The sequence below is a fragment of the Capronia coronata genome (assembly GCF_000585585.1).
Source record: "Capronia coronata CBS 617.96 chromosome Unknown acBCG-supercont1.2, whole genome shotgun sequence".
Classification (NCBI taxonomy): domain Eukaryota; kingdom Fungi; phylum Ascomycota; class Eurotiomycetes; order Chaetothyriales; family Herpotrichiellaceae; genus Capronia; species Capronia coronata.
Window position 1 is genome coordinate 2,430,541 of NW_006912894.1, and position 12,676 is coordinate 2,443,216.

General features: G+C 53.3%; 8 protein-coding genes across 8 annotated transcripts; 4 read left to right on the top strand and 4 right to left on the bottom strand.

Annotated features, from left to right (window-relative positions):
- Positions 1–1,076: 1,076 nt before the first annotated feature.
- On the top strand, positions 1,077–1,937 carry A1O1_02539 (uncharacterized protein; the record flags this gene model as incomplete). The annotated part of the gene is made up of 2 exons (XM_007723450.1): positions 1,077–1,456; positions 1,508–1,937. 2 exons carry the CDS (start codon positions 1,077–1,079, stop codon positions 1,935–1,937), a joined length of 810 nt encoding a protein of 269 aa, XP_007721640.1.
- A 153-nt stretch (positions 1,938–2,090) lies between these two features.
- Positions 2,091–2,420, bottom strand: A1O1_02540 (uncharacterized protein; the record flags this gene model as incomplete). Its single annotated transcript, XM_007723451.1, has 1 exon — positions 2,091–2,420. The coding sequence occupies one exon, from the start codon at positions 2,418–2,420 to the stop codon at positions 2,091–2,093; it is 330 nt and encodes a 109-aa protein (XP_007721641.1).
- A 496-nt stretch (positions 2,421–2,916) lies between these two features.
- A1O1_02541 (transcription initiation factor TFIIA small subunit) lies at positions 2,917–3,413 on the top strand (the record flags this gene model as incomplete). Its single annotated transcript, XM_007723452.1, has 3 exons — positions 2,917–2,960; positions 3,065–3,212; positions 3,267–3,413. 3 exons carry the CDS (start codon positions 2,917–2,919, stop codon positions 3,411–3,413), a joined length of 339 nt encoding a protein of 112 aa, XP_007721642.1.
- A 964-nt stretch (positions 3,414–4,377) lies between these two features.
- Positions 4,378–5,220, top strand: A1O1_02542 (uncharacterized protein; the record flags this gene model as incomplete). Its single annotated transcript, XM_007723453.1, has 1 exon — positions 4,378–5,220. The coding sequence occupies one exon, from the start codon at positions 4,378–4,380 to the stop codon at positions 5,218–5,220; it is 843 nt and encodes a 280-aa protein (XP_007721643.1).
- A 217-nt stretch (positions 5,221–5,437) lies between these two features.
- A1O1_02543 (uncharacterized protein) lies at positions 5,438–5,797 on the bottom strand (the record flags this gene model as incomplete). The annotated part of the gene is made up of 3 exons (XM_007723454.1): positions 5,438–5,525; positions 5,592–5,647; positions 5,705–5,797. The coding sequence occupies 3 exons, from the start codon at positions 5,795–5,797 to the stop codon at positions 5,438–5,440; spliced, it is 237 nt and encodes a 78-aa protein (XP_007721644.1).
- Positions 5,798–7,296: 1,499 nt separating this feature from the next.
- Positions 7,297–8,201, bottom strand: A1O1_02544 (uncharacterized protein; the record flags this gene model as incomplete). Its single annotated transcript, XM_007723455.1, has 2 exons — positions 7,297–8,063; positions 8,132–8,201. The coding sequence occupies 2 exons, from the start codon at positions 8,199–8,201 to the stop codon at positions 7,297–7,299; spliced, it is 837 nt and encodes a 278-aa protein (XP_007721645.1).
- A 1,159-nt stretch (positions 8,202–9,360) lies between these two features.
- A1O1_02545 (uncharacterized protein) lies at positions 9,361–11,007 on the bottom strand (the record flags this gene model as incomplete). Its single annotated transcript, XM_007723456.1, has 1 exon — positions 9,361–11,007. The coding sequence occupies one exon, from the start codon at positions 11,005–11,007 to the stop codon at positions 9,361–9,363; it is 1,647 nt and encodes a 548-aa protein (XP_007721646.1).
- A 745-nt stretch (positions 11,008–11,752) lies between these two features.
- Positions 11,753–12,592, top strand: A1O1_02546 (uncharacterized protein; the record flags this gene model as incomplete). Its single annotated transcript, XM_007723457.1, has 1 exon — positions 11,753–12,592. The coding sequence occupies one exon, from the start codon at positions 11,753–11,755 to the stop codon at positions 12,590–12,592; it is 840 nt and encodes a 279-aa protein (XP_007721647.1).
- Positions 12,593–12,676: the final 84 nt, after the last annotated feature.

The following is a 12,676-nucleotide window of genomic DNA, read 5'->3' on the forward strand; positions in this document are numbered from 1 at the left end:
AGCCTCAAGGCACCGCACTCAGGGCACTGGTGACTGCGCTACACTGGTTCAGCTCCGGTCTCCAAGAATCTCCCCAGCCCTGAGGGCCATTGACAATTGATGATTTTAATTGATCATTATTGTTTCCGGCATCGCACAGACCCGAACGGCACAAGGGCGCGGGTTCCGGGTAGGCTAGACTGGGTAGCCTCCCGATTTCGAGGGAGCCTGGCGGCTTGTGAGGAGCCTAATGAGCCACCACCGCCTGCTAGTCCTTTCATGGCAACCGGGCCAGTTTGGTGGGATGCAGTGGAGGGTCTGCTGCCACATGGCACTCCAGGACTGCGCTGCCGCTTGGGGGAGACTTGAACGAGCCCGAGGATGTTGTGGCCTGCGATAACGGCGTAGGCGGATCTTGGGTGGATGCCGATGCTCACAGTAACGTCCTGCCAGTGTAGGATCATGCAGCTGTAGCAGCACTCTGGTCTTTCTGCGAACTAGGTCCCTGCCTAACTGCCTCCCAAGATGGTAGTTTTTCCGCAGGAAGTGCATGGAGCAACCATGTTTTCGTACAATGCCCAGGCGGTATGCAGCAGGCTCGGCATGAGCCCAGTCGTGGCGGGGCTGTAGCTTGACATGACACGAAATGGCAGAAACCCATGATCCATTCATTGGCATTGCAAATTTGCAAACGAAGTACATTTATTGACTGAAGGGGCGGCATTGAGCGAAGGAGTTTCTCTGTCCAGACTGAGCATTTTCACCCAGCTGTGTTGCCAGCGAATGTTGCTGCGTTTACCAAGCGGTGCCAAGCCAACGCCCGCAGCCGTTGCTAGTGCCAGTGCCAGTGTTGCACTGTCAGTGCAGGGTTAACTTGAACATGCCCTTCCGGCTGGATGTGTCATTGCGCGCACCGTTGCCCGCAACTGCTATTGTGATGACTGCGTGTTTCAAGTTGTGCATTCATGTACCAAGATGACTTCCATGCTTGAGAATCCCTAGTTTCCAAGTGATTGCAATCCATCATTTCGTCGCCTGCGGTTGTGTTCGAGCAACGAAACCTTCCGGAGTGTCCCATTGTCTCCGGCACTTCCACCATGGACGTCGAGAAGCCGCTGTATCTGGAGGAGAAGGTACCTCTGTACCCGCGCCCGGAAACACACAGAAAGCGACCAGCCGCTGAGTCGCGACCTCGAAGGCACTATTTCGTCACACGTATACTACCTGCCGCCCTCATCTTACTCGCGACGCTTTCCTTGTTTCGCGCCACCTTCGTCTGCCATCACCACTATAACCCTACCTTGACACCGCATGGTCCAGACTCGCTCAAAGAAGCACGAAACGGGAATGAGGTACCACTAGAGATTCATGTCATGTCCAAATGTCCCGATGCAAAAGATTGTCTACGTCAATTGGTGGTCCCAACAATGGAACAAGTCAGCGATAAAGTCAACTTTACAATGTCATTTATTGGAAGGTAAGTACCATCATGATTGCGCCTAGACCGCCGTTGCTTATACGTGTTCAGTATTGATCCTAATTCGGATGCTGTCTCCTGCAAACATGGCCCCGGCGAATGTCTTGGTAACGTCATCCTCCTCTGTGCCGCCCATGTATACGCCGATGTAAAGGTATGGCTGGGTTTCGCGAATTGCATGATATCGGATTATCAAGAAATCCCGCAGCGAGATTTGGTCGAGGACTGCGCTATGGAGCATGGAGTCGACTTCCAAAAGCTCAATACATGCATTAGTGAAGAAGGAGAGGGCGTTGGCTTGCTTCGCTCGAGCATCCTCAGGAGTCAAGAGAACAACGTGACAAAGAGCTGCACAGTGAGACTGGCGGGCAAGATAAGGTGTATTCGTGATGGCGGCGAGTGGTACGACTGTCCCGGAGGCAGTTCCGTGGAGGATCTTGTACATGATATCGATGATCTGTACAATAGGGAGAGCATCTGAGTGTGAGCTTAAAAGTCGGTAGTCGGTAGTCGGGAAGTGTCGAATTTGTTACAACAGCATGATACCCCGGAATGAATCTCATTCATCCCATCACCCTTTTCAGGCACTGTTTTGCTGCGTTGCTGGCGCCCGAACTTTGGTTGTCCTTGTATCTCAGATATACCTGAACATGTTCTCTCGAACGCCTCTTTTCATGGAGACGGCTTTGCCATCTTCCAGTTCGAGCCCAGCCTCTCCTCCATCACCAGCCAAATTCTCCATGGCTTTGCGCATCTCATCGTCTGCTTCTGCCATGCTCTTGTGCACCTTCTTGAGCTTCTCCATCTTATCTTGCCTCGCTGCCGATTCAGAAGCATTGTCGGACTTTGTGCTGGAGGTGGTTTGGGATGTCGAGGTGGACGCCCATCGCTGGAATCCCAGTGTACTAGTAGGCCGCGGATATAAAACTGCGGTGCGCGACACAGCGACAGATAGGGCCCTCATTGCGTCACGTTCTGCACCCGGGAAACCAAATACTTCGTAAACTCAGCAGTGAATATAGCGGCGGATTTATGAGCCCAGTTCAAGACAGGAGGACAATGGCGTATGAAGCTGAGGTAGATGTCATCAGAGGCATATATACCCCGTCCGCCGCCGTGGTGCTATGAAGTAATGGAGCGGCCATCAATTGCATGGGTAATCGATAAGAGCTGGCCGGATCTCAGCCTCCTGCGAATAGGCGGTCTAGCCTAGTACTAATTTGGATTAGAGTGTACTATGCCTACTGAGAGTTGGAGCGCCAGTGCAGTGGGGGTTATCACCTCTGGCACTGCACTGTTCTCATCATTCAGGCCGGACTTCTCTCATAAAGTATCAACTCTTCCGGATGCGGTCCACTTACATCGATCCATGACCACGACTCCTCGTTGCTGTCTAGCCTTTTTGATATCCGAAGCACTTCTGGGTCCTGGTTTTCGGAGGGTTAGTGAGGGCGATCAAGATGGCGGCGAGTCAACAGTACTACGAACTGTACCGGGGCAGCAGGTAGGTTACGGTGCGAGATTCGTGGTTGTTCAGCGTCTTGTCCCGCTCCAAGCCCCATTCTCTGTATGATTACGTCGGTGCAGATGTTAACATTTCGTGTGCAGTATCGGTGAAGCGCTCATCGACACCATCGATGACCTAATCAACGATGGCCGGATCGAACCACAGTTGGCTATGAAGATTCTTGCCAACTTTGATCGCGCGATAGCGGACACATTGGCGGAGAAGGTCAAGTCTAGACTCACGTTCAAGGTCAGTCTCAGAACATCTACACACTGTGCCCATGGTTACTGACCTAGGCCACAGGGTCACTTGGAGACCTACCGTTTCTGCGACGATGTGTGGACATTCCTGGTCAAAGACGTGAGATTCAAAAGTGATGGTGGGCAAGAGTTCCAGGCGGACAAGGTCAAGATTGTCAGTTGCAATTCCAAGAAGCCCGGCGAGGCATAGTGGCCTGATGAAGGGTAGAGAGGGAGCGCATTTACTGGGCACAACAGAAGCTGCGTCTACGATTTGCGGAGTCTCTCTCAGCAGACACTTTTCAGTTTTCATCACGATCATGGAGTACGGTACAATGGGAGCGGGCGGCTTGCACATGGACAATGCAGTTATTCAGAGAATTCTCGAAAATGATACCCCTGGCTAGCAGGCGGCGAAAGGCCTTAAGACCAATCTTTGCAGAAACCAGAAAAAGCATGAGTATGTGCTCACAACAATGCTTCTTCCCCTAGAATGATTGTTGCATCGTACTGGACGTAGCATTCGCCGCTTCTAAACAGTCTGTGTGATCACTTTCAACGACTGTAATACTAGTGGGGCACTTGCTCTCAGCCTCGGGCAGTATTTACGGTGTTGTTTGATCGGAGTTAAGGCAATCCTCTATCTTTGATAAGTAACTTCTTTGATCAGACACATTTCCAGTTTGCCTGCAACTATCCGCTCACTGCCTTGTGCATTCACTCTCCGATGCAAATATGTACAAGGTAACTGCTGAAAAAAAGTATCCACGACGCGCGAACCCACCGTGAGCCCAACTTGCGATTACCCTTCACCGAAAGACGATGGCTCGCATTTTGCCTTGGGAGCTTGATGATGAGGCGACTCCAGCGAAGCGCCGGCGACTGGCTCAGCCATCACGGGCGAAGGTGGAAAGGGCGGAAAAGACAGCATCCCTAGAAGCAGAGGAGGAAACAATTGAGGAAGATACCGTTCATGAGCGAGGCCGCCGGCAGCAGAAAACACCCGAGAGACGCCCCGGCTGTGAGTATCAACGAGGCTACAAGTTACGGGCTGGACTAACACCGTGCAGGGAAATCACCTTCTTCCTCTCCTCTGCGAGCGCCGCCCTCAGCTTTCGAGTGAGTAGGTGTAATCCCAGCTGCAACGAATTCTACTAATGGCGCATGCTAGGCTGATGCGAGAAGGATACGACGGCGACGACATATACGTTATGGTGGAAGACGAGTTTCAGACTATTGCTCAGTCTTATACAGCACATCTACATCATGCTGAGTACAAGAGACTGGTCAAGCAAGCTCGTGAAGCGGCGCCAAAAGCCCTTCCGGAACCAACCTCACCCATGTCCAAGGAGACAAAGAACCGCCTCAAGAGCATGACCTTGCAGAAGAAGCAGAAGAACACTCTGCAGCAGGTACTGGGGCCAACGCCTACAGAGATCGAGGAGGACACGGAGGTGGCGGAGGACAAAGTGGTCGATCTCTGGTCCGGGACAAGTCTTGCTCCGCTAATGGCGAACACTGTCCAGCAGAAGACTTCTCTGATCGGTATGGAGAGGATGTCGAGCAAGACCAAGGCCGGGATGGGCTTCACCAGGAGGCAGAGTGGTGGCGACTTCATTGAGGACGCTGTTGATGACAAGGATGACGAGGAAGACGAGGACGAGGATGGGCTTGATATTACCAGAAAGCCACGGCGAACACCTCCAGGCGAGAGTGAGAGTATGACTGACGGTTTTGGCTTAACCTCTCGCGTATTGAGCAGTGAGCTTCCCACCCGGAGACACGATTCCTCTGCTCAACGAGGATCTGAGGCATCTGTCAAAAAGAGTGCTGCGGCATCTTCATCTGGACTGGGCCGGGAGCCTGCTGTTCTCGAGGATGGCATGGACGAATTGGGTTTGCCTATGCGCAGACCGCGGCCGACTCCACGAGCGGCTCGAAATGGTTTCTTGAAACGCAAGGCTGAGGAGCAGGACAAGCAGTCACGGCTGGAAGACGTGCCAATGTTCATAATCTGATGCTTTGATTCCGCAGGTATTTGTGGCTCTTATCCTATTCACAAGGTGTGCCCCGAAGCGGTGTCATGCTCCAGCAGAAGCATTGCCAAAGCAAGCGGCAATTCCTAGCCAATTCTCCTTCGTATGTGGTGTCATTCCCATTGTTCAGCTCCTCCACTTTGGGTTCCGCGAAGTCTCACCCAGCCAACCCTTAGTAGGGAGTTCAAGTTGTGTCTCGTCAGGCAGATCGGTTCACACGCTTGACTTGGGCTGCTCTATGCATTGCCTGCGCATCCTCTCGAGCCCGCTCGACCAGAATGGTGTTCCTGCACGGTGGCGATGACGGGTCAGCTTCGATGATCTCGTCCACAGGAACAGGTCAACAATCATACCCATCAACATCGGTACCGAGGGTGATATTTTCACGACGGAAGTTGGTTGGTGGTCCCTGCGAAAGACGTCAGATCCGTTTCTTCCCTACAGTATTTTCATGGCAGCAACATACGATGACGATCTTTCTCTCCTGCGCTGGCGCTTCTGAGCAGCTTCGGTGGAACTTGCTCTTGAGCCATCTTCGCCCAGCCCGAAACTTCTTCATCGAGGCGGCTTTGAGTTCGTGTAGAGAGACCATCGACAGGAGTGCAAACGCTGGTTTCTTGGGTTGGTGTTTTCAGTGGGATGGTTTCATCGACGGTATGTTCAAGTCCGTGTCTTCAAGATATACACTGGAATGAAAGAGAATGATGAATGAAGCGTCACTCGTTTGTTAGAAGGATAAGTAAGGTAACGAGCGTTTGAATCGGCGCCTTGCGCTGGAAACGTGCAAATGAGTGACGAACGGGTTGAATAGGAAGCTGGTCTAACGCAAGAGAAGAGTAACGAGTGATGGATGGACCTCTACCAGAATAGGGCCGATGTGAAGAATGCAATGGGGACTCACGCCATAGTCAGATCTGGCGATGGCGGGCGCCTTGAAAGCAAAACGACACGACAAGACAGGATGAAGGTTGGCAGAAAGCCCTTCAATGTCAAGGCTGAGGTTGAGGTTGAGGTTCATTGTCCTGCCAGTGCCACGAGACAAGAGACAAGAGACAAAAAGAAAAGCGTGCCGATGTCTGGCACGGCCGTCCCAGCTTCATCTGTCCGTCCCAAACACTCCGAGATTATCATCTCAGGTTGGTGGATCAAGATCCCTCTATCTATAGGACCCAGCAAACCCTCCCTTCCCTCACAAGGACCAGCAAACGGAATGTGAAGCAGGCGCCTTGGGTGGCTCGTTGACAACACGACTGGTCATCAGCGACCACGAGGTTCCCATGGCCATCTGAAACTTGGCCCTTGACCGCCCATGGTGGCATCTTCCTCGCCTCACAGGGCCGCAAGCATGTGTCCGTGTTCCCATTCCTCGGGTTGATCCGCTTGAAGGGGCTGCCGTTGCCGGCTTTTTGCTCGGGAGTGGCTTGACAGTTTGTCCTACTGTACGAGTCACAACAGTTGCCAGGCAGTGTATGGATGCCCTGGGCCTGCACGGCTGGCGTTGGCTTTCAACAAAGGGCGTGTTTGCAGGTCCTGTTTGTCCTTATCCGTGTTACACAGCAGGGGAGGGCCGCAATGTCTTGCGTCCTTCGAGAAGATTAACCACGGGTACGGGCCCGTTGGACGGTAACCCGGGCCCCCTTGCTTTGCAATCTTGCCGACGGAAGGGATGTGTTGGCCCCTCAGCAGTTTGATGACTGATGTGATGACCAGGGAACAAGGCAGCTGAGCTATCAGGATATCAAGGGAGCACGAAGAGAGGATAAAGTTCATAAGAGTGAATCGAGGCCCATGTTATCTCCAGATCAGCGATTACGGCTTCGGCAAAACGGAAAAGGAGATGAGGCTTGCATCACAAATTGCAGCTATGACCCCGCATGATCCCATCATAAAAGAGGCCGTTAACATGGAGGAGACCTAAAGAAACCTGAACATCCATCGAGCTGGCTCAAGCAACCAAGGGTTGAAAGATTTGAGCGAGCCGGGCAACCAACAAGCACCACAATCATCTTCACTGGACGGCAGGCTGTCCTATCAAGCAGGGAACGGTCTTCGAGCCCTTCAATCTTGGGATTGATCAGCAATTGCATCGGCGGCATACTTCTCATTTGCCTCCCTCATCTCCGTCACATATTCTAGTACGTGGGCAGGCACATCCTTGACTCTGTTCCCTTTATGCGGAACAGGCTCGCCGAGACACTCATAGACGGGCACGACACCGGTCCAGATATTCTCGCGCAGGTCGTCCCGGACCAGGTCCTTCTGTTCGTCGCGCGGGCCGCCGACGCGGATCTTCCCGCTGCCGCCGACGACGCTGACGCGCAGGATCGATGTGCTCTGCATTTCGGCCGAGTCGGGCGGCACGCGCGTGAACCGCCAGCGCGCCCGTAGCACCGAGTTGGTCACCTGCTCCATAGCCCACAGCTTCTCGCCCACGTCGGTGACCAGGCTGGCATATCCGTACACGATCGCCGAGCGGTAGTTGATGTCGTGTGTATTGGGCGTCAGCGTGAGGATCAGCCCATCCACCTTGGTCGCGGAGATGGTGACGGGGAGACCTGTGGGAGAGGCGGAGGCGTCAGGAGTATTGGTTTTGGATTCGGTTTCGGCGTTGCGAGAAAGGTTCATCAGCCGGCTGCTCACGTAGCCGTGCAGGTAGATGTCGAGTGGTTCGCCGAGCGAGGCTGACGGGTGTTCGTAACTGGCTGCGACCCCGACCATCGGCAGCGTCACGGGGAAAGGATTGCTCGGATCGGGCGTGTTGAACGAGACGTGCACCACGCTGCTGGTGTTGATGATGCCATGGATTTGCTCGAGGTCATAGGTCGCTGTGAAGCATCATTAGCTGCTAAGTCATAATAGTCGAGGCTCGACTTGTATGGGAAGGAATTCTTACCTCGTTGATTGTACCGGTTGACCTTGTTGACCGGGGTCTTGGGATACTCGAGCGTCCTTCCGCGACCCATCTTTGTCGATTCCCTTCTGTCTTATATGTATTTAATCCTTGAAGGCCGAACAGTCTCGATGAGAAGATCCTAGGCAAGTTGATATTCGCTGTATCGTTGGCTGAGCCTCTCGAAGGACCGTGGGCGAGCTCGGTGGTCGGTGGTACCACTATTGCCCGCTTTCTTGCTAACAATTACCTTCTCCTCGTTGATGATCCTCCTGGTCTCCTGTCTCTTGGTCGTTGTCTCCGATATTGGGAAGTCAAACACTAGTATCCCCAAATGAGTCCTGCAGTCCAGCGACACCCGTCAATTCTTGCTAGCCAGGAGGAATCTCCAGAAGAGTAGTCACGGTGTGATGGAAATTGTCAGGAGGGATTGCGAGAGGCCAGACAACAAAAAGCAACAATCGAGCTTCAAGATTAGGGCCTGTCTGTGAACGGAATTGATCATGTATATGTACCCCAGTGCACTGCCAGTGTAGCTGTCTGTCCCAAAGAGCAGCCCGTGCCTACCGGATTTCGAGAACCTCATTCATTGTCGTTATCACCAGCCGCACCGTTCAAGTTTCGTATCGCAAAGATAGACCTCTGACCGGCCAGACTCAACCTCGGACCTGAATATCGTCCAATCCCATTGGGAGAATTGGTCACACAGAAAGAGGTTATGATATGCTATCAGAACAGGTTCATTGGCAAGGCAGCCTTCTTGCTCGTGGTGGGTTGCCCTCTTGTTGCCGATACACTTTGAAGGAGTTGTTGACTTGTTTCTTGTCGTTCAATTAGTTCTGTACTTGTGTCGAATGCGGCATGTCCAGCCGGGCAGAGATGGCTGTGATTGGTTGGTTGGCGAGCTGCAAGGCTCGCTGCGATAAGTAGGTACTTGTACTTGTCTCTTCTTTCTTCCTCCTTATCCTCATCCTCGTCTTCTTTCTGTGACTACTTACATGTAAGGACATATCATGGAGAGAATCAGGTTCATTCCAACATACTACTAGTATCTAATCTAGTCTTCTCCAATACAGTTGGTCACCCAAGTCACACCGATTATAGCCGTGTCTTCCAGTGATATTGGCTGACCTGTTTGAACGACAACACCGTCTGTAGAGTGAAACCGAAATGAATCCTGTCATTGTTGCTAGACGGCTATTATACCAGCGACCAAAAAGAAGGGGATTGTATTATAATTTGACCCTCTCTTGACTACCACCACCACTCAGCCGCCTCAATTGAGGTCGAAAGTTCGGACTGGAACCCGAGACAGATATCACGGGATGACCGTCTGAACTTGATACCTGGCCCGCCGAATCACCTCCTTCAGAAACAGAGCTTCGGGCGGAGGCGCCTTCATGGGACACCGGAGGCTGAGCTGAGGGTGCTCGACCGCGCATTCCCATTCCCATGGCTTGCTGTTGCTGTCCTACCCTCTCACGGTTCAACAGCCACTGAACCTGCGCTCTGGTGCTGAACAAGGCGGCGTTGGTATGCGCCAGATCCTCTTTAATCCGCAGCGTCTCATTCATAATCTGCATGGATGTCCGCGCGTCGAGATCCGAGATCGTGTTGGACAGGGCAGAGATGTCGTTTTCTATATTGGACACGTTTCCCCGCAACGATTCATGCAAAGCCAGCAGATGTTGCTGTGTTTGAGAAATGGACAAAGAGTCCGGGTCGGGAGACGGAGTCATGGCGCGAAGTTGTGCCGGGCTCAGCAGATCCCGTTGCGACAGACCCGAAGGGATGTGATCGCGCTCGATTTCTTCAATATCCGAGGCCTCCGCCGGGGAATGGTCCGACTGGGCTAGATAATGACGAACGCGGTCGCTCAGCAGATCGTTGATCTTTTCGAATCCGTTCTCCAGCACCTCGTTGCGGACTTTGACCATGGTCAACTGCTCTTGCAACGACTGTAGGAGTTGAGATTGTTTCTGGAAATGAGGGGCCAACTGGGCAAGCGGGCATGATTTGATGTGCGCCTCAGCATCTGCCGGTGGGAAGTCATCTGTACAGCCATATTGTTTGCCGGGACAATTATGGCTGTCCTTGGCGGTGCAAGTATGGTTGCTGCTCCCAGAAAGATAGTCCCTGGCCGAGATCCTTTGCCCGCATTCCCCACACTTGACCCCCGTGTTCGGACAGTCTTCATCTTTGTGCCTCAGCCAATCTCCCTTGCCTAGCTCGATCACGGCGCCGCAGTCACACTCGATGTGCGAACTATGTATACACTGTTCCGGCACGTAGTTCTTTCTCTTGACCAGCTTGTCGCAGGTCGGGTCAGGACACTGGAGCCGTTCGTGCGGACACTCTTTCGTCGCGTGATGTTCGATGCACCCACGGGGTAAGACCTCTTCACAGTCCTCGTTCGGACACCGCACCTGGGTTTCATTACACATGTTGGCAATCAGCCGAGAGGCTTTCCGGGGCCCCGATAACAGGAAGGCCCGACATGTAGGACACCGTGACCGAGGGCCACTACTGACTCCTTCTCGATATTCCTTCAGACAGGAGTCACAGAATGTGTGGTCGCATTCGAGGACGACCGGGTCGACGAACGGTACGTGGCATATGGGACACATCAGGTGGGAATCGTAGTCTCCAACATATTCAAGGGCTCGAAGGTCTATTTTGGCGGGAGTCTTTTCGCTGTTGGCCTCGCGGGAGTCGCGCTGAGACACGGCTGATGAGGGCGTTGGAGAAGAGACTCTTGGGCGGGATCTCGCGAACTCGGCGAAAAGGGTGTCGAGATGAGGTTGGATCGGACTCGGCAAGGAATCGTCGTCGGCCGCGAGACGGTGAGGCCTCAGGGGGTAGAACTCGTAGTTATCCATGGCAGCACACAATGTCACGGCCACGGTAGCATACTAGTAGTGTGAGATGGAAGTATGGAGGAGAACTGTTGGACATTGGAACTGTTGTTGTGTTATACCTGGTACTACCGTTGAATGCACCGTGTGGTCAGGCCTCGTCCCCCAGGCCGCATGGCCCCGACTTCTGATTCATTAGTGCAACCACTAACAGCAATCACTGACATGTTGTCAGTGAGGGGGATTGCCCGGCCTAGGCACTAGCGAGCGGGTTATTAGGGGCTAGGAGGCTCCCTAGGCCATTCAGCACCTACCACAGGCATAATATTATAAGCAATCCAGCCCCTAACTATTTAAACTCTAGGCAGCATTCCGGGTAAAACGTGACCAGCCTCTTCCTTGAATCGGCCGTCGATGCTCGTGCTCATCCGACCTTGGCCGCTGCATCGTTCTCCGGGACCGGCCATCATCCCCAGTCCGAACATCGTACCTCGTTCGTAAACATACCTGCGGCACCGATGTTCAGTGAACATCATTGCAGGTTTGCAACTGACCTCAACAGAATCCCCTACATGTTCTGTTGATGCTCTGCAGAATCTCGAACTCTGACGAATCGACCGTGACCACCGAGTCTCCGTGCAGCGACGAGATCCCGGCCTGACGCATCCCCAGATACTTCAGCCTGACCGAAGCTGAGGCTCCCTTCCTTCGATCACCACCAACTCTTCCTTCCCCTCGAGTCAGGGTTAAGGCTTACTTTGACCTCGCAATGTCAAACCCAACACAGCTGCTGCTTCTTGCGGACCACATCAAGTTGTCACTCCTAGAGCGGCAGCGCGCTATCTCGCTGAACCTCGATCCCGTCCCGTCCCAAGACTCCAACATCGCTCGCTCCCTAGAATCTTTTCGTGAAGGCATTGAATCGCTCGCCGCTCGATCTGCTACCGATGACGAATCCCTAAATCAACTCCGCTCTCAGTACAATGATCTTTCCCGGCAGTTCCACGGCGAGAACTCTAGCACCGCCGCCACCACTCTCGCATCTCCCAACGACCCTACCCTAAAGGACGACTTTGCTCGGGCGCAGACTCGGAAGTCCAGCGAAGGTCGACAGCAACGTGCTTCCAACCTGCGGAAACAAGATGCTGGGCAGAGCCAAGCTGCGAAGAATGTCCGATTCCGCGATAATCCCTCTCAAGAATCTCTGGACGAAGAGGACGATACGATCCGGGCCGCCCTGTTCCCGTCACGATACACCGACGAAGAGGCCGGTCGTGTACAAACCCCCGACCCTACGGAGTCGATGTCCAATGTACAGATTCATGCGTACCACAAGCAAGTCATGGCCGAACAAGACGAACAACTTGACCGGCTGGGCGAGTCAATCGGGCGTCAGCGACATCTAGCCCTCCAGGTGGGAGACGAGCTGGAAGGACAGATTGCTCTGTTGGATGAGGTGGATCGTGGCGTGGATAGGCATCAAGGTCGATTGGACGGCGCGAAGCGGAGGTTAAAGGGCGTGAGTCGGAAAGCGAAGCAGAATTGGGGCATGACGACGATCATCGTCTTGATAGTCATTCTGCTGCTATTGATTGTGCTTTTGAAATGAGGCCGGAACGCTTTTGCGGCAAAGGCGCATGCAAGAGGAGAGGCGGAGAAGCGTTGGGATCGAAGCATCATGAGAAGACATCAG